The 26,937-nt window shown below is 40.5% G+C and overlaps 1 protein-coding gene across 1 annotated transcript in view; it reads right to left on the reverse strand.

Annotated features, from left to right (window-relative positions):
- Positions 1 to 26,937, reverse strand: part of jade2 (jade family PHD finger 2) — a 168,819-nt gene that overhangs the window by 104,248 nt on the left and 37,634 nt on the right. Inside the window, 1 exon segment of the mRNA XM_079649880.1 lies at positions 16,212 to 16,369. Coding sequence (XP_079506006.1) covers positions 16,212 to 16,369 — 158 coding nt within the window.

Here is a 26,937-nt window from a genome sequence, read left to right on the forward strand (position 1 = left end):
TAAGGGATGATTGAAACAGACAGAAGGGAGGGCACTTACTCCCACCTCTCTCCCTGTGTGCTCTTCAGTGTCTCCCAGAGACAGAAGCTAATGGGCTAACTTTCTGCCTGCGCTCCCCAGCAGCCGATATTGAGAGCGGCGTCACTGTGCAGAGCCTCCAGCTATCCTGCCGGCAGTTTATCTTTTTGCCAACGCAAGTGTTTTTTCCCCCCTTACATTTTTTCCCCATTCTGCTAAAATCAACATTCCTCAAGCAAATACAGCACCAATCTGCAATCTGGCAGATTTGAGGGGCTAAGTGTTATTACTGTATTGTTTGAATCAGTAAATAGATAGCATTGGGAGAGAATATTCTAATTACCACACACAAACAAGGCCCTTGCCAAAATGTACGGTAGCCCATACAGAACCTTACATTGTGTAAGGTAATGTCAGAAAATATCAGGAGCAGGAAAGTGGTTTCTTTTCATGAATTAGTTACATTACCAGTTTATTAGTTACAGTTAGATACAGAATTGTTTTTGTAATTAAATCTGACCTCTTAATCACCGACAGATCTCAGACTTCTTAATCTTTTCAAATAGGTCTGGTATTTCTACATTCCCTACAAGTAGCTTAGATTCAAGCAGAATGGATACCTTTCTACGATCGAAGAAAATATGAACTGCTCCTGTATAACGCTGGCAGTTGGGAAAGGACACTTCACACAGCACTTCGATTTAGGCAAAACAAAAGCACATACACATAAATAGCAAACATTAACACTATTCTAAGCTGCGATAAACTAAACTGTAATTCAGTCATATGTTGTTATTATTATATTGTACATCCTTCATACTGCTGGGCTGTGTAAACTAATGTTTTTCATAGGTAACAGAGCAAAACTTTAAAAAAATGCTGTGGTTTTTCTTAATCCTTTAATTTAGTGTATTTAATTGAATGTCAGTTCGTCATTAACCTTCTTTCTCTGTTAATTACAAAGAGACACCAGTGTAGACGCAGCCAGATGTGTGAAAGTCTGACTTGTTGCAGACACAAACACACACACACACCTGGCCTGCGGTTAAATGATTAGAAACTGGCAGTTAAATGCTGGATGTGTATGGCTGAAGATTAGGGGTTGGTTAAGCAGTATAAAGACTCACAGTGCTATAAAAGACTTACAGATAAAGTGGGTTGGTATTGAAATTACATTCACATACTTCTGTAACCAAAGTGTTGTTATACTATACATTCAAAAGTATTTTTTCTTAAAAATAAGTTGTTGTAAATGGTCAAGATGGACGGACATATAGGACATTTCTATATTTTGGTAATTATATACATATATTCCTGTGTTAATTAAGATGCTAGTTACTTTGTTTTATTCTTTGGTCAATTTGCATGCAATGATATTTACACATAATTTCTAAGCTACCTTAGTGAAGATTTTTGCAGAGTGAGAGTACTTTTAATTAAGCAGTATTAATCAGAACAGTTTCCAAAACTAAACTGGTGCTTTTAATGACCGTGCAGGTTTAATATCCTGAATTCCCTCATTATATTCAATATTATAGACTAGCAGGTTTTCTGTGTTTGGTAAAGCACATTCTCTCTTTTTTCCTTCTGTAAGGATTTTTGAAGAGAGTATGCAACGGCTGAAAGGAAAGTCATTTCTAATAGTCTGCTTTGCCGAAACAGTCCAATAATTGGCTTGGATAGTGAAAGAAACCTCCATGCTCACGAGAGAAACAAAGTGTACGCCCAACGAAGAGATGAGGAACGATCTGCTAATAATCTGTAGCTTTGATTCTTTTGATGCCTATGACTGTTGTGATATTATTCCTGTGATGTTTCAAATTTCACGGAAGCTGATCCAAATCTGATCCACAGGGGGCTGCAGCTGATCGCTTTTTAGTGGTACGAATTTTAACACATCACTCATTATTTTTGTCTTCTTCTTCTCACGAGCCCAGGGGAGCCCAGGATGTTGACGAACCAAGTTTTAAAATGGGAACAACATCAGTTGTGTTAACGTCTGTCATCCTTTTTTCCTCTAACGGTAAAACTTATTTCCTCTGGAGAGACAGTAAATGTGACCTTCGATGTTTTTCTGAATTTAATCGAAGTTGTCATGGGAATACTCATCGCATGTTTCATGTTTATACTTGAATTTAACAATGAAAACCTGTAAGACATATTCCTAGACATCTGTTTTCTATTTATTCAAGGGTTATAAAATTCATAGCTGTGTTTACAACTAAACGTTTTTCTTTATATCCTGAAAACACTGGTTTATCTCAGAACAGCCCTATGGTAGCTTTATTAGTAGAGACACACTGGGAAACCCCTGATGGCTTTGAAACTGAGACAAGGGGGGGTTGGAATAACAGGTTGAAGCAATGAGGCTTTGGGCATGTATGCACACACACACATGTCCAAACACACACTCTACACATATGTTCACATCAAGAGTGAGGGGCTACCCAAACTCTGCCTCACACAAACACAGACACACACACATTTCCACCCTCTTCCTGCATTCCTCTCCTGTCTGACACACTTCCAGTAAGCCCACGAGCACTTCAAAAAAAGCCCACCACCAACAGCCCTCCAGACGACAGCGCCTGCTAAAAATATGCACAGGCCTGTCGCAAACAGAGACACAAACACCCCCTTCTTATTTGGAAACGAAAAGAAAAACAGGCTACAGGTGCCCCTCTGCACGGCTTGGTATATTTCTGAAAACAAATAACTACTTGTTTGCTTATAAAGCACTAAGTACCAGGTTAAAATGATTAAGAAACAGTCATCAATTTAAGAAATGTTACCATGGTCTGATTCAATATGCATTTTAATCTGCATTCAAAGTTATTTAAAGGTTGACTGACTGAAGCCAAATGCTGGTAATATGCACACATTTGCATATGATGTTAAAATATCACATATTTCCAGCTTCTAAACAGTGATCATTTCCTGCTCTGCTTTGCCTTATGTTATTGTAAACTTAATATATTTGTGCTTTTAAACTGTGGTCAGACAAAACCAGTGGCGTCGCCTGTAGCCCCGGACAATTCTCCCTCAATAATATAATACATTAACCGTGCTCTACCTGAACCTCATCATGACACTAGAGAGGACGGCAGGATTGTAATTTCCCGTGTTCAGTGAATGCAACAGAGGCAAGACACCAGACCAATCACCAGAGAGTTGCATTCATAATTTGAAAAATGTACAAGTACTTCTGGGTCTCTGTGTTTCATTCAAGCTCGGCTCTGTGTGTGGCAATAGCTTATTTAGTGTGATTGAGAGAGAGAGAGAGAGAGAGAGAGAGAGAGAGAGAGAGAGAGAGAGAGAGAGAGAGAGAGAGAGAGCGCACCGGTGCCAGCAGGGACCGTGTTGTTAGCATCTGGTTAGCTAGTTGCACTAACGGACATAAGGCGCTGTTTCCACAACAAGCTGGAGAAGAGTCCTCTCCTCTCATACTGAGAGACTCAGGTGAGCTAAAGGACTCTGAGTGTTTAGATAGTACTTTAGTCTAAGTTATCTAAGTGGGTCTCAAACGGTTTGGTCACGAATTATGTAAAAGATTATTTCCGAGGCACACCTTCATGATCATTATAATTATATATAAAAAACAAGAGAATACATGAAAAACAGTTATGAAATACTATATGACAGAAAAATAAGAATACAGTTTAAAAGGAGAGTGATTTGTAAAATATCCATAAAGAAAAAGAAAATCTGTTTACAGTTCTGTTTCATATGGGTGTTTCACAAGTCTAACACCAAGCATTTAAATCAGCACTGGTAGTGATATTTTAGACTTCATGCTGTCTGCACAAACTATGTCATATGAAAAGCTGAGAGTCCACAGATTATATTGGTATACGTTTCATCCCTGTGCGATCAAAACTCACTGTTCTGTATGATAAATAAAAGAAAATTCTACTTTGAAAATTAATAGCGGGTAAATTTGACCCGTTGGCGGTTTTAGGTATACAGCAACCTCTGTCGGTTCTAGTGTTAAAGTTGCTCTCAAAGTGCACCAGATTGATGCTTTCAACTTCAATATTTAAAAAAGAATCTTCCCGGGGGACCCCCCTTGAGGATGTTAGGTCCACCCCCCACTTATAAAATAGCACTTTACCCCTGCTTTCACCTATTATGCCGTGAGCTGATTATCGAGACTTCATTGTAACAGTCGCGGGTGTACTGTGTATGTGCGTATGGGGAGTGTTGCAGTAGAACATTCAACTGTAGCGCCCGGTACCTTAATGGGAAACCTTACATGTTTGAGCACCCTCTATGAAACGTCAAGCTACCCCACAGCACCCCCAAAAGAAAATCTCTGGCACCGCCACTGTGGACTAAGCCCCCAATGTTTCCAGGCCCAGGAAACGCCCTTGGACAAAACCATCAATTTGTAGAACTGATCTTGAGTCATCATTTATCACCAAGTTCGGATATTTTAATCAAAATGTTTAATCGTTTGAAGAAATTGTGTCATAGATGATAATAGAGGGTAAAAGTCAATCATTATAATCATCCAATGACTTTTCTTAGTAAACAGTAACTACAAAGACATAATAAGGTTTGCATCTGCAGTAGAAAATTCATAAACTCAATGTGTTCTTGGTTGATGTTGGAGTCTTTAAATCCTCCTTGCCTACCACTGGGCCATTTGAGGAACTTTGTTTCAATTACTTTCTTTGCATAAGAAGGGCACACTGCTTCCCAGTCTGGCCCTCAGAGGTACATTCCCCCTTGCATTACTTCTGTGCCTGAAAGCTTGGAATAAACCCACAATCACTGAACACAGTTGATAGGCAACAAGGGATAGGATAGAGGAATAGGGGTACCACTGTTATTTAATAACGCAATGGCAAGGCTCTGTTGTGTGTCCATATCTTTCTTTCCTTCTCTTTGCCAGTCCCAGCAGATCGACAGACGTTGTACCGCTCCACTCAACCGCCTCATCTAAACTACCTGTTTGTTTACTTAGTCCCTCAGTTCCTTCCCCATCAACATCCTTCCTCCCCTGTGTCTCTATCCCTTCATTTTGCCTGTACTTTCTGTCCCTTGTGCATCTCCACATTACTTCCTCTTTCTCTGTTTAATGTCCCTCTCTTTTTTGTTTATCTGTGTTGCAGTAAAATGAGAGAGATAGAGAGTGTGCCATTCAAAAGGTCATCTTAACACTGGTTACTGTTTAGATATGGGTAAAACATGAGAGCATGCAGGAAGTTCATATAAATGCAGGTTTCAGGGGTTTTCCCTGCTTTATAAAAGCTATTTTAAGGGGATATGATGACATCATATGCTAATTTGTGTACTAGTGAAACCATTTATACGAACATCTTTATGGACGTTTGGCCAAAGTCAACCAAGGCTTATATTAATTTAAATTCAGATGAAGACAAACATATTTAATGAAGATTACAATAAATGTGATAATGCATCAAGCACAGAACCACTCCCACCCTTTCCTAATAACACTTGTTTAAATATTTACAATATGGATTACATTTGGAGTGATTGGTTTTTTACATTTTAAAAATGTTTCTTACCACTCTAAACAAGTATAGCTATAATTTTGGGTTGATCATTTGAGACTATATGTTGAAGTCAGATAAGTATCAAGCTGTATCATGAAAAGGGCTTGCCTCTTCTATCACATATGTTCCTTTTTAGCTAAGAAGAGTGAGACATTTGTCTTTCCCAAACCAAAATTCTGCAGATTCTTCTGTTTAAAACGTTACCAAGCTCTGGTACAGGCGCCTTCTGCTCTTCTTTTTGCTGCATGTGCCAAATCAAATACTAGCTGCTTATTTGCTAATGGACTGTAATGTTTAGGTTTGTCACTTTCGGACACAAACCTTGCTTTCATGTATAGTATATGTTCACTGTCAATAAAATCAGATTGATCCCTTTCTTTCTAGAACTCTTTGTCACTTAGATGAATGGCAAAGGATTCAAATCATCAGATGCACTATTGTCACATTGCTCAAAAAGTGAAAATATCTTCTATTAAACTCCTTGTATCCATCTGTCGGGTTATCTATTTTGCTTCTATCTCTTCATCCATCCGAATTGTATGTGAGGCCTGGGCCTCGGGGCTTCTCTTTGAGACAAAGCCGCAGTAAACAATGTTTACTCTCCTGGAGGCGGTTGGGTTAAGTGGCCAGCCAGGGTGCGAAGGCTCCTTTATGTGACCGTTAAAGTCAATGGCCTCATCTTGGCAAACAGCATGATGACGCTGGTGGAGTGACGGAGAGAAAAGAAGGTAGGACAGGCAATAATCTGAGAAAATTGTCCCGATAACAAGAGGGCTCATGCACAAAAAAAGAAGAAGCCAAATAAATAATAAATAATAAAGAAGAAGAGCACATTATGTGGTACAGCCTGGTTTAGTCAACTGAGATAGCAAACACATACTGTACAAGAGATCAGTGAAACTAGTGGGGAAATCCACTATTCATCTACTATCTTCTCATGTGTCTCACTCTCTCTCTCCCTTTTTTTTCGCCATCTCACACACACACACACACACACACACACACACACACACACACACACACACACACACACACACACACACACACACACACACACACACACACACACACACACACACACACACACACACACACACACACACACACACACACACACACACACACACACACACACACACACACACACACACACACACACACACACACACACACACACACACACACACACACACACACACACACACACACACACACACACACACACGTGAAGTGAGGCTGGCAGATGGTGGATTGGTAAAAGGCGGACGGCGTGCTCCAGATGTTGCTGAACCCACAGTGCAGAAGGCACAGGGCTTTGATCTGCCTTACCACAGAGGAACTACTGTAGCAGAAGAGATGATGCTAACTACTCCTTTAAAGTGAAGAAAGAGTGAAATGGAGTAAATAAGTGTGTTTGAGTCTGAATAAGAGAGAGAGTGTAGCAGAGCAAGAGAAGAAGTGGATGATATTCCCATGTTAGATGTATGAGTGTTTACGAGAAAATACCACAGGGGTAACTCACATGTATCACACACACATACCAACAAAACACGCATAGATAAACTATGAATCCGCAAATGCAGGCACCTTAACCCACACAATCCAGACTCCCACACATGGCTCTTGGGGTTAACTCACATGACACATGAAATCTATGTGGGGAACAAAGACATGCATATACGCATAAATACACACAAAACCAAACCACATTGAGCCCAGGGAGTAGCCTGCAGTAAACACTACCAGCCACACACGCCACACATGATGGGTTGTGATCCAAGGAATTGTTTTTATTCACACAGACCCAAAAACACACACGTAACTATTTTTCATACAATGCCATTTGAGAAAGGCTGCATTTAACAATCAACTCTGGAGTTCTCTTCTTCAAACTCTACCCCTGTACAAACAACTTTTTGGTCCAGCTTCCAAATTACTTTTTTGTCAATGCAACTAATAACAGCACTCTGGTTAAATAAAGGTTAAATAACTCAATTGAATCTCTGGGTGGGGAATATGGGCACATGCCAACACATTTGGATTTTGGCAGGCTGCTTTGCCAAATTCAACACACACAATTTAGCAAATCAAACATTTTTGTTGGAGGTGACATTTTTACAATTTCCCAGGTTCCAGTCCCCAATCTGAAACCAGTCTTTGCCCGCAGGCCTCCAGAGGTGAATGGGTTTAGCTGAATCCTGAATCACTTGCTGGAACCAGAAAACGGCTCAGTTCTGGCCAACACACAGTCACTGCAGTCGTAGAGTCAGCCTGCCAGTTCTGACTTCTCCAAAAGAAATTACTGAGGTCAGCCAGCTAGTCAGTAAGCCAGCCAGCCAGTCAGTCAATAAAGTCAGGCAGCTGGCCCAAATATTTGGACAAAGATGGACCACTCCAGCAGTCATTCTCATTCTTGGATAATGGCCATTAGTTCAATAAGTTCCCTCAGACTGCCAATGTCAGTCAGCAAACAAGGGAGCTTGTCTTTTCTGTGATTAATAAAGCTCCCCGGGACCCAGCCACATACTGTGGTGATGAGAGGGTAGGGAATTTATTTAATATCTTCATTCAACCACTCATTGACCTTCCAGTCATCCATTCATTCATTCAGTCAAGGAAATGGCTGTTCTGCCAGGCAGTCGACAAGCAAGTCACCCAGGCAAGTGGTCACTGCGGTCGGTTGACCTGTCAGGCAATGAGACTGAAATGTGGTAAGTGAGAGACCCACTGAACTAGTCAAGAGCTGAAGAAGCACAAAAAGATTAATGGCAAAGAGTAGACAGCGAGCATACCTCAACAACGTTTTTCATTAAGTCAAGAAACAAATAAATCCACCAGGGAAGCAACAAGTCAGCCAAGTGGCAAAGCAGTTCCATTAATTAAAAGAGACAACTGCAAGAGAAGAGTTGTCAGATTGGCAGCCAATTGGCAGCCATTTATCCAACCAGTCAATATACCGGTCAGCCAGCAAACTGGTCAGATACACTGCCAGTCAATGACTGAATCAACCATGCATGGTTCAGTTGTCTCCATTAACTGTGGGTGAAATATGTACCCAGTGACTCAATGAACTCACACAGACATGAGCATGTATTATTATGTTGATTTATTTGCCACTATGGTTCCCCTCAAGCCCCTACGGGAAGTGTATCAAGCCCCTTACCCAGGAAGGAGATCATAAACAATTTCTCACTATAACATGTTATTAGTATTGCCATGTAGGAAACTACCAGATTCAGGCACAAGAGTCCAATTTGGCCCCCTAGCCCATACTTTAAAAAAATAAAGTTATCATATTCACTCGCACATGCAGCCAAAAGAAACTTTCGGTTAAATCACTCTGTGGTCAAAACATACCCGATGAACCTTCCTAGCAATGTAGTGATGGGTTAATGTGGGTACATTTGTATCTGTAATAGACTGTCCATCAACAGTTCAGTAAGTCATGAGATATGGATGAATCCATCTCTGTTTAGAAAACCTTAGATTTATACCCTGCTGCTATTCACATCATCAAGAAGTTTAGTTGGTACTTATAAAGTCATCAATTCAGTAAGTATCCCATCACTCAGTCCGCTATTTAGTAAGTAATCATGGAAAGCAGTCTGAAACTCAACCAGATTGTATCTCCCCCCCCCCTCACAAATAGCATTACCAAATAGAGATCTTGCTTAAGAATACCCCTGTCTGTAGCTAATGGGGCAAACTAAACAATTATAACCTTTGTTTGAGATTTTAGACATGTTTCAAATCACTAACTCTTCCAGACAAGTCTGAGTTTACATTAAGTAGGATGTATGGAAGTTCCTTCAGGCAGGCAGTAAATCATTATATATTATACAGAAAAGTATTTAATTCATCAAATCCATCTGTCCCTTCACATATCTTCGGAGTTGAATGTCTTCCAGATAAAGTAAAACATCCCAGAGCAACAGGTTGAACACAAACCAGCCCCTTAGTCCTTTACAACATTCAATAAGAGCTCCAATACAAAAGACAACAAACATCAGCAGTGTGTGTGGAAGTCATTAGTTGTAAGTGCACTCTCTGACCCTGTACATGATGAGGCTGCTCTTAGTCATCTTATCATCTGATAAAGAGCTGTTTTGGAAAGAACACATTCATCTTACGGGAATTTCCAGATGTTGTTGTGAAAGTACTGATAAATACAAGCCGACAAACGTTGATGAAATGCGAGTACTTCAAATACATGCACATACAAGTGACACACACACGCACACAGTGACTTATTAATGGACAGGGCTGCAGCTGGGCAAGGCAGTTCAAATCCCTCAAGGGTTTTTTAGACATCTAACCATCACTCTTTTACCCGCTGCTTTCCTATAGTGTTTTTACTTTGTGCTTTATGCACTTGCATCAGTGCTCCTGTCACAACCTTCAGTTGGTTGGTTTCAGATAAATTGAGGAGAAATAAATGTCATTATTTATTGAATGTCTTCTTGATTCCTGAATAAAGTTACAGAAGTTAAATATTTATTCAAAGAACAAAGGAAAATGTGCAATACAGAGAAAGAGTATACCTTTTTTACGTGTCTTTTAAGCAGTCTTGCGCATGTTGAAATGCAGTGTAAAGCGGACTTTGAGACTTGAGAGTACACATTATTAAATACAATAAGAGCCTTGGCAGAACAAAATAAACTATGGCTGAATGTCAAGGTACTTTCTTAGCTTAAATATAGCTACAGCTTTACATCATGTGACATTTAGACTGCCCTCTATCTTCACTATCCATCTATTTGTCCTTCTCTCCATCTATCTTTCTACCCTCAGGCTCTCTTCAATCCAGTGTGTGTGTTTGAACAGACAGTCACAGAGTCATTAGCAGCCGATTAGCCTTCTGACCCACTGCTACACTGTTTGTGTGTGTGTTTGAGTGTGTGCACGCATGTTCAAACTGATGCTTTTCAAGATATATGAAGAGAAACAGCCTGTATACTGAATAAAAACCCATGGCTTTACTTGCTGTAAGATGTTCTACAGGTATTCAAATTATGTTTGCCGGTACTTCCTTTCTGTACCCGCATCTGAAAGGAAACCTTGCCATATGTTCTTCCCCACTCTCTAAAGGCCAATCCCGGTTCAATCAGGTGTACTGGGGAAGGACCAAGATAATTCAGTCTGAATCACCTACAATATTAGACCTAGAAAAAATCTCTACAAATGACCAAATGTTTTTTCAGCAGTACAACGTTTGAACTGACACCTCTGTAATGTTATGATGTGTTCAGGAAGCTGTCAGACTTTCATAAAACATGCAGGCTAATGGTATAAAATTGCCTGTTTGGGGGAGTTTCTATATTTTGCTTGCTTTTCTTGAAAAACGTAACATGTCTGCTGGCGATATCTTCAAAATATCTTGCCAAATTGTTGATATAAACCAGACTCTGTGTTTGATTTAATACCAGTTTCTTGACCGATTATTGAGAGAATGACAACCAAGCCAAACCCAAGCCTTTTGCTTAATCAAGAGGAGGAATTAAACAGAAAGCGATCCTTCCGATTCTCAAAGTCTGTTTTTAAAGCTCGGTTGGATGCTACTCAATCGGAAGCTGTTGGTACATGTTCATGTGGATAGTTATGTAAATTGTAATCCCTGTAATGATGCTGTAAGATGTCCTTTTGTTGTTCTGTTTATGTTTTTTTATGTTTCATGTGGAACCTACTTGAGCAGGTCTCCCTTGAAAAAGAGATCAATGATCTCAATGGGATACACCTAGTAAAAAAAAGAAAAGGCCTTGTTGCCATTTTAATCGACACTATCTGCTTCCTCTCAGCGTTTATACCTTACATCCCCTGTGGGCAGCTTGTTGACCAAAGTTTTTACATAGCATCCATGCCTGCCTAATCCAAGTTTTGCATATGATTACACCTGACCGAAACCTGGCCTACTGATATTCCACCACTGCAAATGGTGTAAATTATTCTCCTGCAATCTCAACTGAGATTAAGCTTAAAATGTCATGAATTCCATGGATTCTTGAAGTTTGTCAACCACATATGGCAATATCTTTGAATATAACAAGACTCTGTGAAACATTTCATGCCTGCCGAGCATTGGAAATTACAATTTCACAAATTAAAATCAGCATAATCAGTCATTTTATGAACCACTTTGGTAAGGCATCTCCCTCCATGTGATGTTCCCTCCCGGCGGCCGCAGCTTTGCACGCCGTTCAGAAAACCAACGTGTTCAGCCAAACCACAAACAGCGGGTTCACATTCACTCGGTCGGCCACCAGTGCAAGAGGGAAAAGTGAAGCAATAAATAAAATAACCTATATCTAATTTTTTTTCATTTTATGCAGATCTTCTTATGTGTGATTATTTCCCTCTGCGGCTCTGTGTTGTTATTGGGGACCGAGGCTGTCGAGTCTGCCAAAGACCCATTCTCTGTCTGCACATAGCCAGTGTTATGCAACTGCTAATTACTTCCACTCAGCCCGAGAAAACGATGGAGAGAAAGAGCGAGAGAGAAAGGAACAAGAGGGGGAGTGAGTAATTAAATAACAGGGACGGCCAAAGAAGGCAAGAGGAAAGTCAGAAGGGCAGCAAGTGGAGAAAGAGAGAAACATGAGAGGAAAAAGAGACAGAGGAGTATGAGGTAAAGTAGGTAAAAGACAGAAAGAAAGTGGATAAGCAACGGGAGACAGAGAGAGGAGGAGAGTGTGTCTCTCTTGCAGTGTTTTGATAAGAAGAGGCAAAAAAAAAAACATCAAATCATAATGACCTCTTCACCATCCGCCTATACAGTTTACTGAAAATCATACCGCAGCAGCCAAATTGGTCCAAAGAGAGAGAAAGAGAGAGAGAGAGAGAAATGTTAAAGAGGAGTGTTGTCAAAACCAGACAGGGCCTGCAGGCCTTTTCCTCTCCAACAATTTTTGGAGATGATGTCATTATTCATAGAAAAAGAAAAAGTAGAAAAAAAAGTAAGAGGAAAAGGTGGGAGTTTAAGGAAGGGAGCCAGGGAAAGAAAGAAATGTAGAGCGGAAGACATAGACAAGAGAGGAACAATAAAGGAAACAGGATAGGAGGGTTGAAGGAGTACAGAAATAGCTAAAACTCCTAATTTTACCCGCATTTTTTTGGTTTACAAAATATGTCAGTATAAGCAACATTTAGAAATGAAATCAGCGTCATTACTTATGTGAAGCTGACCGTTGAGCAAGGAGGCAGAGTTCAAATACAACCCGGTGTGGGCATTTATTCCTCTTTGTGGTACATGATACACAGCCTCAATATGACTGTCTCACGTGAACACAGTCACCAGCACCAAGGATCTCACACACACACACTAAGAGGGTAACAGCACCTAAATACACACAGGACTAATCAAACCAACAAGACACAGGTGGGGGGGAGGAGACAACACAGGGCACCAGGTGAACACAATCATCAGCAAAAGACAAGACGGGAGGGGGAACACTTTTCAAACTAAAACAGGAAACAGAGACAGACAAACTAAAACACAGACAGATCAAGACAAACAGATGCACAAATTACATACAACCACACGCTTCCTGTGCAACGTTCCAGGGCGGAACAAATCAATACACTTCGCCAACAACGAAGCTATACAATCCGTAACGGAGGCCGAGATATATGGCCCCAAAGATCACCTCCATTACAACTTATTATTATAACTAATCAAAACATTGATTTCCAGGGTTTTAGAGCTGCTAGTTAGCCAATGTAGTTACGATTTAACAGATCAAGGCTAGCTCTTTCCACTGTTTCCAGTCTTTGTGCTAAGTTATGCTAAGAGGCTAACAGGGCTGCTTATATTAACACATGTGAGAGCCGTTTCAACATCCTCACAAAAGCTTTGCACCAATGAGAGCCCCTTGGTTTTTTTAAATGGATAGAGTGAGCCCAACCCTGTCCAAGTCCAACGTTGTGGCACCGCCATGGCCTCTGCACACTGCTCTGATTTTATGCCATCACACTGCACTGAAAGTCTTGCCTCACTTCTTCTGTCCCGCCATACAATGTGTAGTTTTGTACCGGATATCTCAACATCCTGTTATAACACAATGGATCAAAACTACTGTGCAATATTATATCCATGGAGCCCTAGGCCTTGAGAGACAGCAGTTCTGAGCAGAATGCTTTGGACTTGTAACGTAACCTTTATATTTTGTTCCTCTGCAAAACATCCTTACTGTCATGCTCAGCAGCAGCTGTTTTTGTTACCCTGCTCTCCAATGCAATTAATTTGAAATGTGACCTTTTATGGCAGTTTTGTGATATTTTCATTAAATCTTCATCCATGTTAAGCATTGGAATAAGGTTTCCTATGAATAATTCCCAACCACAGGAGATTGTACGGGTAAAACCACGGAAGTCTCAAACATTGCTGGTGATTTTAGCCCAAACATATCAAAAGGAGAGAGTGAGTGGAAGGAGAAGCATGGCTTTCAGATGACACACGACAGGAAAAAGATGAACAAATCGTTGTCAGGGACATTGACAGAGACCATCAGCTCAGTCACACTTAGACTCACCCCTCTTGTCCTCTATCTCGCCATCTATCCATCATCACTCCATTTCAGCATCACTGTAAATCACTTCATCACCCTATCAGTATCACATGTAAGATAATATATTAGCCCCCATTCATCCATCTATCCTTATCTATCTCTGCCATTGCTCTTTCTCTCCCTATCTGCTCATCTATCTCCCTGCCTTCAGGCTCTCTTCAATCTGTTAGCTCCATAATGTTTGTGTGAGTGTGTGTGTGTGTCTCAAACTATGTGTATCTACTGAGATATTAACCTATTAGACAATGTAAACAGAAAGGGAGACACATTTATCAGAGATGATACAGAGTTCTTATGTATTTTCATCTATAATATGTATTACTCTTTCCTTCTGCCATCATTAAGACTGGAAGAAAGCCATTCTCTGTTCTGTCTTTCTAAACTGCACTTTATTTGTTTAAAACTGTGAGCTTTTTGTCAAGTCAAAGTTGAATTTCAGGTCCCTTAGTTTCTTCATTACCCAAGCAATATCATTTTGCGGCATAAGATTTGATAAATGTTTTATTACGAAGTGTTATTTCATGTGATGGTTAGTAACTTGTGCATGAAACAATCACCAACCACACACTTTTGATGAATCTCAAACAATCTCAGCTCATTATTGTCTTTCACAGATTTAATATATGTATAACTTTCTGCAACACAGTGACTCTGATTCTTGGATTGATTTGGAAAAAGGGACAAAAAGCACAAATTGGCTCCAAAAACACGAAGAAGTGGAGGAAAGGCTTTGAACTCCAGTCAAGAGTATGAACTAGAAGAATTTGATTTTAACTCTGACACATTAAAAGAGTATTACTCAGCCATTTCATTTCCAACGTATTCAGCAGCTGTTCGGCTGTTTCACATGCAACTAAATGTCACTTGCTATGAAATCTTTGTTTAAGAAATAAATGTTTTATTTACTTAGTCTTTTTTGTTGAAAATGAATCTACCTACACATCTGCTTTTCCTAAATCAGGGTTAAAAAATTATAATTACTGGATACAGAACATTTGATCAGATCTCACATGACTTGATGATTTGTCTCCCATAGAGCATACGTGTGTTTGTGTATGTGTGTGGCCTCTCAGTATGACATGTCTGCTTAACAGGCATTACTAGGCAGTCTGAGCATTTTCATTAGTTCCTAGAACGCCAAACAAACCACATGGGTATGTGAAGCAGCTGCAGTACTAGAGAGCTACAACAAGCTGGCCGGGCGAGAAAGAGAGAGAGAGAGCATGCCCAGACTAATCTACAGTGTGAGGGAATATAAGTGGGTCGAAGTGCATGTCTGCACACATCTGCCCACCAGCTTGCTTCTGTGTGTGTGTGTGTGTGTGTGTGTGTGTGTGTGTGTGTGTGTGTGTGTGTGTGTATGTGTGTATGTGTATGTGTGTGTGTGTGTGTGTGTGTGTGTGTGTGTGTGTGTGTGTGTGTGTGTGTGTGTGTGTGTGTGTGTGTGTGTGTGTGTGTGTGTTTGTGTGTGTGTTTCATTCCCTGCAGTTGCATCAAAACCTGCTCACTACAGTGTGTGTTTGTGTACAAATAAGAGAGTCAAAAGCAGAAGATCTCAGTTTGAGTCCCTGTTGACTTTTGTGTGAAGTTGTGTTTATGTGCATGCAGTCCATAAACAAATATACTGTTTCATGCAAATAAGTGTAATTACAAGCTGTTCCTTATGTAAAGAGTTCCCACAAGTTGTTACAATTCAATGCCAATGTGAAATTTAAAAAAAAATGTTGATACAACAGCTGTATTTCTTGAAAAAAATACAAAACCATTCCTTGTGGTATCTCAGCACACTCAATTTGTCACATTCTTTAAGATCACTTGAGCAAATTAAATTTGCACGGTTGTATAAACTACAATCTCAAATGTCATAAGTTCCCACAAGTTCATTGACAATTTGGAAATGTTCCAAAACAACTATTAGTCATGGCAAACAACAAGTTCAAATCTCATAACCCTTCAGGAGGAACTCTGTAACCGTGGGAACCCTGCCAGTGTGTTCACATATTGACATCATATCTCTGCAGCCAGAGGTTGAGCTAATAGTGAACCACTAATAAAATCAGATCACAACCTTTTGTCCTCGTTTACTTCATGGTTGTTTGTGTGTGTGTCCTACCTGACAACAGGCTCTGGGATGGCCTCCAGGCTGGCAGGGACCTGCACCCCCTTCTCCCACTCCTGTCTCCACGGGTCCGAGAGCACGTAGAAATCACCTGGGCCGAGCTGGGCCGAGTCCGGCACCTTCATGGCCGTGATGAAGTCGGTACGAAATACCTGTATACAGAAAAAAACATAAGAGGAGAGGGGAAGATAGAAAAGTTTGGTTAAATGGTCAAAAACAGTGAAGATGTCCTGTATACAGTAACACGCCTGCTTGGGTTTTCAGAGAATAGCTGCAAAGATTCATTATTTGAACAATTTGTTGTCAAATATGTAATTAATCCACAACTATATGAAAATTGATGAATCAGTTTGCCTAATCTTTTAAGAAGTCAACATTTTCTGAATCTTTAAAGGTCCCATGACATGGCCATTTCTACTGATCATAATTCCATTGTTGAGGTCTACTAAAATAGATTTACATTTTTCCATTTTCCAAACTCACATTGGTTTCTCATACAGCATCTCTGTATAGTATGCTATGTATACAGGAAACATATACATCTTTCAGGTCTGCCTATATGATTGCCAAAGAAATAAATAAATAGGGCTCCCCCGAAAGCAAATGGGTAATTCGAACACTGGCTATGTGTATTCACTCTCTGTCCTAAACGGTTTGTTGGAGCCCACTGTGCTCTGATGTGTGTATATGTGTTACAATGGCATTTGTTAGCAACCAGAAAATGACACCAGCAATGACAAACAGATGAGAATGCTGCGTGGGGTCTGGGTGCCGTGTTGGCGGGACATTGCGGGGCTCTCTGCTGCGAGGAGCGGACAGTGTGAGCTGGATTACTGGTGTTGTTTCCTGGCTGCTGCGTGGGGTCTGCGAGACAGCGAGACACAGCGAAACCCAGCCAGAACCCAGCCCGAGCACACACACACCCACCCGCAGCCTCCCCGCGTCCGGCCGTCTCAGACTGAGAAATACGCAGATTGGTCCAAACGTAACGGCTCCATGCACATAACGTAACTATACCCAATACAGCACTGTACCCAGGAAGAAAAAGAGAAATCTCCAACGAGGCGTTCTGGGGCAGCATAGACAGGTATTTTCTGTGTTAGAGTTGTACTCGCTACAAGGTGTACTTTGAGGGTTTGTGACTTTGCAGACCGTTTACAGTACATGCAGAAAAAGCTACATAACACACCAGGGGACGGGTAATAACCGGAAAAGCATGACATGGGACCTTTAAAATATTAATATTTTCTGGTTTCTTTAATTCACTTCAACAGTAAGCTCAATATATTAGTTGTGGACAAAACAAGATTTTAGACTCCTGATTTGAGACATTTTATAAGCAAAGCAAAAACAATTGTTAAACTGAGAACATATTGACCAATCACCACCAGCCACTTTATAAGGGGTTACTGACCAAAAACAAACTTGATCCTGCATTATTCCATAGTTCATGTTAAACATGAATCCACTATAACCTCAGAATGATGAATTTTTGTATTCTGCCTGAATTGCTGCTTGACACTAAGCGTCGGTGTAACATTGGAGGTGAAGAATAAATGGAACAGATGTGGAAAAGCTCTGAGTAGCATTCATCTGGCAAAGCCTTAATCCCCTCATTGTGGGGTGTTGACTAGATCCATATCTACGGCTTGCTTCGGTAATAAGTCATTGCCTCGGTTCGATTGAGTGGTTTTCATCTGCGGTGTTCCTGACCTTTATGCAAATGTGTCTGTTTTCTTTTGGGGGGTTTGTCTGTCATTGTCTCATGGCTTTAGATGATGCTGAAGGGTTAGGATGTCTCATTTTATTGCAAAACTGTAACCTCTATCCTCGCATATCTTTCAATATCATCATCATTTTCTTCACATCTTATATGAAGGGGACTAGGATGTGAGGATAGACACAAGTGAGGAGACTCCAGAGACAAATGAGGCCAACAACCTACTGCCAAAGGAAGTGGATAAGCTGAAGTGCTGGTCACGGTGCTGGTCACGGTCACCATTAAACAAATTGTTGATGTTAATCTGGAGACCTATACAGGTTCAAATACTGTATACACTGTATATAATGATAGCAAATTGAGTATGTAGGAGGATTGGATAGAAACAAACAAGATGGGTTTGTGTTTGAGGCGTTTTGATGACCTGAGGGAGTGTGTGTATTCAAGCAGACACAATCATTCTCGCACATAATGTACACACACACACACACACACACACACACACACACACACACACACACACACACACACACACACACACACACACACACACACACACACACACACACACACACACACACACACACACACACACACACACACACACACACACACACACACACACACACACACACACACACACACACACACACACACACACACACACACACACACACACACACACACACACACACACACTCTCTGCTCTAACTGGGACCTAGAGCAATGATATTATCAGTCATATAGTCAAGGACATCTGCCAAGAACACACACAGCACACACAGAGAGGGAAACAAGCAACACACACAGAGAGGAAAACAAGCAACACACACAATGGTGCCAAATCAACCGTATGACTTCACTTTACATTTTATCATTAAATCTTAAGCCTCCTTATCCCTGCTTTATGCTCTTCTCCGCCATCCGACTCCCTTGCTCCCTCCCTGTCTCTCCATTAACCTCTCCCTCGCTCCCTGACCTAACTTACACAAAGAAGACAAATAGTCAAAGGGATTTCTAAGAAGAAAAACCCGGTAATAAGAGAGAAATAGAAGAGGGGGCGCGGTGAGGGGGCGGAATTAAAGGAGCTGTTGTGAAGAAAGATCCACCAACAAGTAAGCAAGAAGGAAACTGATGGACACAGAGAGAAGGTTCATTGAATTTTTCTAAACCTAATGTGAGAAATTCAACATTGTTCTCTAGAAATGTTCTTTGCTGAATGACACATTTCTCTATGCATTATTATTAAAGGTTTTAAAGAATATTTGAGTCTGTTAGGGTCAAATGTTTGTTGTACAAAACTAAGAAGAACACTAAATGGTAATGTCATTCGTTGTGCAGATATTTGGTCATTATCAAAAAAAATAAGAAAGATTTTACATTTGACTTGATGGTGGCATGTTATTGATACTGATCTAGACCTAAATAAACTGTAAAAAATGTCATGTTTATGCATCCAATAGCAGTTGAGACATTTCACTCAAAACTAGAAAAAGGTCTACCTTGTGTTGGCACTTGTGAAAAAATGAAAAAGATTACCAAAGTCCAGTGTTTCCCATATATACAAATAGTGGCGGCGCAGCGCCGCTGCTGAGATATGCGCAGAGCGCCGCTGCTAGGGGGCGCCAGCCAGGTACCAGGTGATTGTTTGTTATGTGGATTTGTGTTACTGTATGTTCAATAAAGGTGTATTTTTGCTAAATCTTGAGACATTGCCACTGTATGTACTAGGCAGGGCCGATTTTTGGCATCTTGTGGTTAAGGGCATCATGGGCGGTCGCCTAGGGCGCCAGATCTGGAGGGCGCTGCGCTGGTAGCTCTGGGAGGGAAAAAACATTTTTGACCGTTGGCGCTCATCCTAATTTTCGACTTTGCTCACAGCCAAAGTGCGAGCGTGGGAGCGAGAGAGCGAGCGAGGGAGAGAGAGAGAGAGAGAGGGCGCACCGGTACCGGCGCTGTTGTTATTCGAATCTGGTGCTAGCTGCGCTAACGGATATAAGAAGTAGATGCTTTTACAACCAGGGTGGAGGAGAGCTCTCCTGTCAGACTGGGAGGCTCAGTGAGGTAAAGGACTCTCTCGGTGTTTATATTATTAAGTTATTGGTTATGTTCACATACTTATTTGATTATTAAAATGTAAACCGATCTTTTTCATATGGGGGTTTTAGAGTTGTACCCCCTAGATCAGGTCTCTAGTAATTGTGTGCTCAAAGTGCACCAGATTGAAGCATTTTACTTTAAAATGTTCAAAAAAATACCCCCGGACCCCCCTAGAGGATGTGACGTCCACCCCCCCAATTCAAACATGCTCATACAATACTGAATACATTTGAAGCCATTTTGACGTCTATTACCTATGTCACTAAGTCTCTGTATTTGTAGTGTATTTGTCTTTTGTAGAGATTTTTCAATTTATTCTTTATATATAAAATCTCGCATAGGGCAGCAAATTGGCTAGAACCGGCCCTGGTACTAGGCCTCAAGAGCCTTTCTTGTGCTGGCAGACACATAGAAACAAATTGGCGGGGTGCACTTTGCACGCACACACTAAAAAATTCCACGCGCTCCGCGCTCACATTATGCTGGGCCCACGTGCCTTAGCACCGCTGCTACGACTCCATCTTAGGGGAAACACTGAAGTCATAAGGATTCTCCTAATCATTAGCTGGGTATGCTAGCTTCGATCGTTTGTTAACGCAAAAAATGAAAAACAATATTTGGCCGGGATGAAATTGATGTGAAACAACAGATGAACTACAATCAGTAAATGTCATCTTATTAGCAGATTTGCCGACTGCTGATACCAATTACGTTTTGTAACACTTCAAGAGTCTGCATGCTATTTGCTTGAGAGTTTAATAGTAAGGCAGCCATAGACCGAAAGGCATTAAGAGAATGTGTGTCAACAGAGAGGAAGCTGAATTATTGCCTTTACTCTCACTATCAGACTGTACTGCTGGAAATAAATGAGAGGAGGAAGAGGAGAATGATGTTTAACGAAGTGAAGAGGGAAGAGGGAGGACAAGATGAGGAGAAAGGAAACAGAGAAGACAAATCACTAAGGATGTGAGGAACGAGAGAAAGGAGTGATATTAATTTGAGAGGAAAGAGAGATGGACAGAGAGACAAGGACGGACGAGGAGGAAACTGGAGTGTGTGTGTGTGTGTGTGTGTGTGTGTGTGTGTGTGTGTGTGTGTGTGTGTGTGTGTGTGTGTGTGTGTGTGTGTGTGTGTGTGTGTGTGTGTGTGTGTGTGTGTGTGTGTGTGTGTGTGTGTGTGTGTGTTTGTGTGTATGAATAAGTGTTGAAAAGTGTGTGTGAGTCAAGGCCCTGATTAATCTTGCCTTCCCCTTCAGCATTACGAGGGGAGAACGGACAGAGGGCGATCCACTCCTCAATCTCTCTCTCTCTCTCTCTCTTTCTCTCCATTCACCTACAGTGTCTTGCTTTATCTTCATACTTGCATATACAAGTGAAAACAAAAGAGAAGATAAAGGGCAACAAAATAAAAGAAGTGAGAAGAAGAAGAAAGGAGGTAAAAGAGGAGAGGCAATAGGAAATTACAAGAATAGAGAAGGGATGAAAGGAGAAAAGGAAGAAAAAGGAGATGAAAGGAGAGGAACGAGGAAGAGAGGAGGAAAAGGGTTAGAATTAGTTTTGAGAGGCAGAGGGAGAAGAAGAGAGATGAAGGAAGAGGCTAGAGAAAATTAGGAAAAGGAAGAGAAAAGGGGAGAGAACAGAAAAAAGGATGGATGAAAAGTCGAAGGAAAAGTAAAAGAGATGAAATGGGAGGAGAGGAAAGAATGAGGAAGAGAATAAGATGGAGGAGGGGATCTCAGTAAATCAGTTTTATGGCCGTGTGTTTGTACAGGATTGACTGGAGCTAATTAATGTGTAGGAAACTATTACAAGCTCCTGCAGTTTTATGTCCTTGTTTCTCTCTCTCTCTGCAGCACATCTCCATCCTGCTCTTCCTCTCATCCACCGCCCGCCCTTTTCATCCTCTAACTCTTTTTGGGACCGTTATGCAGTGATGGGTGACAGGCCGACAGATGGAAGAGAAGTGTTATATAACAGGTTAGATAGATCCAGCGTGTTGGTTCTGGTTTCCCCACATCTTCTGAACCACTCCAGGATCCTTAACCTCCTGATCAACGTGTAGTAAATGGCGACGAAGTGGAGGGGCGGTGTACGACACACATTTCCACGCGTGCTTAACAATGCCGTTTAATTCCGCTTAAAATGTATTATTTATTAAACAATAAACTCTGGTTGACTTTCCAGAAAACAAATAAATCCCAAATCCAAATATCACTATTGTTATCAGGTAATCCTCAAAAATACAGCTGCAGAATAATGTGCCAAAAATATGTAAATCAATTTGCCAGATAATGAAGTTTACTGTAGAATAAAGCGTAAAATAATGTGGTCTGAATACTGTAGACCTTCCGCCAACCAACTCAAAATCACACAACTTTAACGTCCATTGTTTGTAAAAAATGTAACTGAAACTGAAGGTAGCGGGGCAGATGAACAATAGCTGTTCTCAAACTAAAATGTGTATTAAGTAAAAGGTCAAATAGAAATGATGAGCATTTCTCTCAGAGGCAAAATGCATCGAGTAAAAAAAGGAGAGTGCCTTTAAGAGCGATTAGATTTGAGTAACCTGTTTGTCTTCTATCTACAGAGTCCTTTTAATGTCAGTGATATTTCATGCAAGGCAAAAATAAAGAAATGCATTTGGCTTTGTTGTAGCAGGAGACAAATGAATACTCACGTTCGGGAGTGACAGTTCAAATGTCTTTTCTGGCTGTTTGTGGAGGACAGAGACAATGAGTCTGGAACAGCCTTGGAAACTCTGTCCGCAATTACTCAAAAAGTGCATTTCTTTCTCCATTTATCACATGATTTATTTATTTGCCTGAAAGATTTTCCACATCGATCAACTTTAATAACTCTGTTCTAAGGAACATATGATTTGATTTTGCCATTTCAACTCAGCTTCCCAAATTTGATAAATCATAATTTGCAAATGAAAGTATTGAGTGGATGCTCAACTCCTGTAGTGGGGGGAATAACAGAGAACATTTCCAACAGATAAGAAAGAAAACCCCCTTCAGCATGCAATAAATTCATATTTCATCACAGTCATCCATTGTATTTAGCTGCTTGTGGCCATTTCAGTGTATTCCTCATCTGCTTTGTTTACACAATTTATTTTTCGTTTCTGCAGCAACAAGGTGAAAACACATTAGAATCTTCAGAAATGCTGCTGTGAGGTTGGCTTAATAACTGTTTCTACAATTATCTAAACAGCAGAGACATCGTCTGCATCTGCCGCACATTTCTGGATCGTTCCGTTCGGGGCATCGTAAATGTGACAGGCTGTCAAACTGAAAACATGGCACTCATTGCATTTCAATAACACAAGTCTAGATTTTTTGTCCCCGTCATCAGTTTTGTTTTGCATCACAACCCATCCAATCATGCAGTGCAGAGTGATCTATGAGCCCTCGCAGGAACGGAATGGAAGGGATTCAGCTGCTCAGATACTATAAAGCCTAGTTCAACCTTACTGTAAGAGAAGAAAACACACGGAAACTGTTGCATACACGCACAATACAAGCAGAACATGGTCAAACAAACACAAGTAGTAGTGAATCACAGAGGCGCACACACACACACATTCCTCTGGCCAGTCAGTCAGTCAGTAGGTCAGTATGCTATGTTGAGTTATGGGCTGTGTGCATGCTGCACTCTCATTAAGTCCAATCTAGATCTGGACTGATGACATGAGACAAAAACCGGCCATTTATAAGAGAGCTAGTGTTTAGGAATTCCTGTCTATAACCTTTACAACTACTATTTGTACTACAAATACTAGGTTAACGAGTATGTATGGCTACTGCTAATACTGTGACAACAACTACTGATATGTGTACTTAAAGTGCTGCCGTTACGTCCGTCAGTTGCCCCATGTTTTATCTCAATGCCAGGCTATTTGAATCTTGATTCTTCCAGGAACGCACGCTCACTTTCTCCTGCAAACTTTAAGCTTCTGCGAGCTCTGACTCAGCGTGTTTGTTTGCTGTATGAGGAAGTCTGTGTCTCTGTGTTATACATGGGACTGACTGTAATCTCTGACCATCTGCGGACGCTGATAGATTACCACTCGGCTTTAACATGAGCCAAACAGAAACCCTAGAGATGACTGTTGAAACTGTTTGACATTTCAAACTAGGAAACACAGTCATCTGGGCAGATAGAAGAACACATGCAGACACTGATACACGTACATACAGTAGTGACGCGACTGAACACACACACAGGGAAATAAACAAACACATAAACAAAGACACACACAGGTAGATTAACTTTAGTGATCCCAAAATGAGACTATAGAAATGGGACGTATAGAAAGTCAACATTTTACCCCAAAAACACAAACTAATACATTACAGTGCACACAGTAACACAGGCCATTCAGCGCACAAATAAACCTTGTTTTTAAGTTGCTGCTGAGCCAGTTTCCTTGAAACACAGAGACAAAGAGCTTTAAGAGCTTTTAAAGGCCCAATGATATAACACACGTCTGTTGGGCTCGCTGGTTATCTTGAAAGAGAAACAAGCAGCATTGTTTTTGTGTGACATTGAAAGGGAAGAGAGCACAGATAGAAAGAGAGGGAGAGAGGTTGCTCTGTCCTTCACTTTTTATCCTGCTGTTATTATTAGACTGCTAAACTGTAGAAAGGCTTCCTCTGCTGTGATAAGGGGTGCAATAGTGGTGCGACAAATATAAGCGCCTCACAAGGTGCAAGTGAGCAATAAGGGCAGCATGAGTCCAGCTTAACAAACCGAATGTACTATAAAGAAGTGACTTTTCTCATGTTGCTTACTTAATATTGCTTTATCACAGCATTGGTGCAAATAACGACAATCAATTAAATCATGCAACTAGGTCTGCACGATAGTGGAAAAAACGGACATTGCAATTTTTTCCCCCCTGCGATATATATTGCGATATGAAAACATACAGGAATTGAAGAAAATACAGTTTTTTCCCCCGCAAACCGTCCTTTCTTGAACTTTAATGCTATACAATTGGTCTTTTTTTAACTATATTTAACCGGATGAAGGATTCAGTGTTTTTACCTTTAATCACCGGGTCCGTTTGTGATTGGTGGTTTGCTGTGCATGCAGAGCCGGCATGTCACTCACTCAAGTACCCCTGACATGACGTGTTTGAGTTCAATTTGCCTAATTAATATCGCACGTCCTAAACATTTAAAAAAAAGAATTGCACGTCCAAGCGATGTGAATATCGTGCATGCGCTTATCGGCACGACGCGATATATCGTGCAGCCCTACATGCAACATAAATGAAGTGTAAAATGAGCTTGCATACTATCATTTTGTGTTTAATGCCAACAGATCATAAATAATTAAAGATGAGTGTTAAACCAAAGCTAAAGCTGCATAAATATAACTCTAAACTGAATTTGATATTCAGTTTAGAGTTTATATTCAAGTGAAAATACCGATGATATATTTTATATTTACAATAGTGATTCAACTGTGTCTTCACATTTATTGGTTAAGGAATTATTTCTTCTTTGCAAACATTTCCAACCATTTAACAGAAAGAAAATACTAACAAATATTAAATCACCTGTTCCTGTTTTTATTCTGACATCCTCCATAAATGTTCCAAAGTGGGTGCCATGGCAACCCGGAGGGCTTTAAGGATGGGTCACGGATCACCACATTAAATCACTAAATTTAAACAAATCTTTATATTACATTGTTTAAGTATATTTAAATGGAAGAAGATGACCTTTATAACCCAGCTTAATATGACATGACAGTCATATTAACTGATGACATGACAGTTCACAGTTGGTGGTTGTCACACGTCAGGTAGGTGGTTAGTGGAAAGATTTATGACTGTTAACAGAGCCTAAATAATTTATCTCATCAGCCGACTGAACCTAAACCGACTCAAATAATTAATATTTATGCTTAAAAAGCTTTTGTAAATAAGGGAAACTAACTGTACTGCAACAAATGCCTTAACTGCAGAGAAAAACCCTTGGACAACAAGAAAGTGACTTTGAGAAGTGAATACAAAACAGAATCAATGCACAGTTATGTGTTCATGTTTCTAGATTTTAAGAACCTAAACTGTAAGCTAGATTTTGTACATTGAATACATTCACCTAAATAGAATGATTTATGTCTGTTAAAAGGTTACAATAACCACTATAAGAAAGTAAATTCATCATATAGTTGAATGACATCTTTTATACAAACACTACAGAAAGGATTTTGACTTTAAAGGACAAGAGCTTGAAGCAACGACTGAAATGACTGAACGGTGAAAGAATACGTTCACCTTCTGGCATTGTGACATATACTGGCAAAATAATAGTCACTTTGTGATGTCAAAAGAAATCACAAAAGCAGAACCAGCAGCAGTCAGACCTCATACCTGAGCCTTAAATGGGTTAATATTTTACTTAACAGACTGAAGAGGACAATAAAATAGACCTGCTAAAGACACAAAAGAAGAATCTCTAAGGTAAAGAAATAAAGCAACAACAGAGTAATGGAAGCTCAATAAGAAAGAGAGAAGAAAAGACAGAAAAGCAAAGGGAAAAAGGAAGGAAAAGGGGAAGGGAGGAGGTGTAAGGTAAAGAAAGGAATAAGGAGAAGTATTTTTCTTTCTCTGGGCATCATGGCTACCTGGCTCTCCACTGTGCGTCATGGCAGATGTCGACTCACAGAGAGAGGAGGCTAATTTTAGCAGCCACATCACAGCAGAGGGACGGGCTCTAATGATTGGCTGCTTGGAAAGTCCACAGGACTCAAGGAGAACAGGGTGTGTGTGTGTGTGTGTGTGTGTGTGTGTGTGTGTGTGTGTGTGTGTGTGTGTGTGTGTGTGTGTGTGTGTGTGTGTGTGTGTGTGTGTGTGTGTGTGTGTGTGTGTGTGTGTGTGTGTGTG

The sequence above is a fragment of the Notothenia rossii genome (genome assembly GCF_949606895.1).
Source record: "Notothenia rossii genome assembly, chromosome: 9".
Lineage (NCBI taxonomy): Eukaryota > Metazoa > Chordata > Actinopteri > Perciformes > Nototheniidae > Notothenia > Notothenia rossii.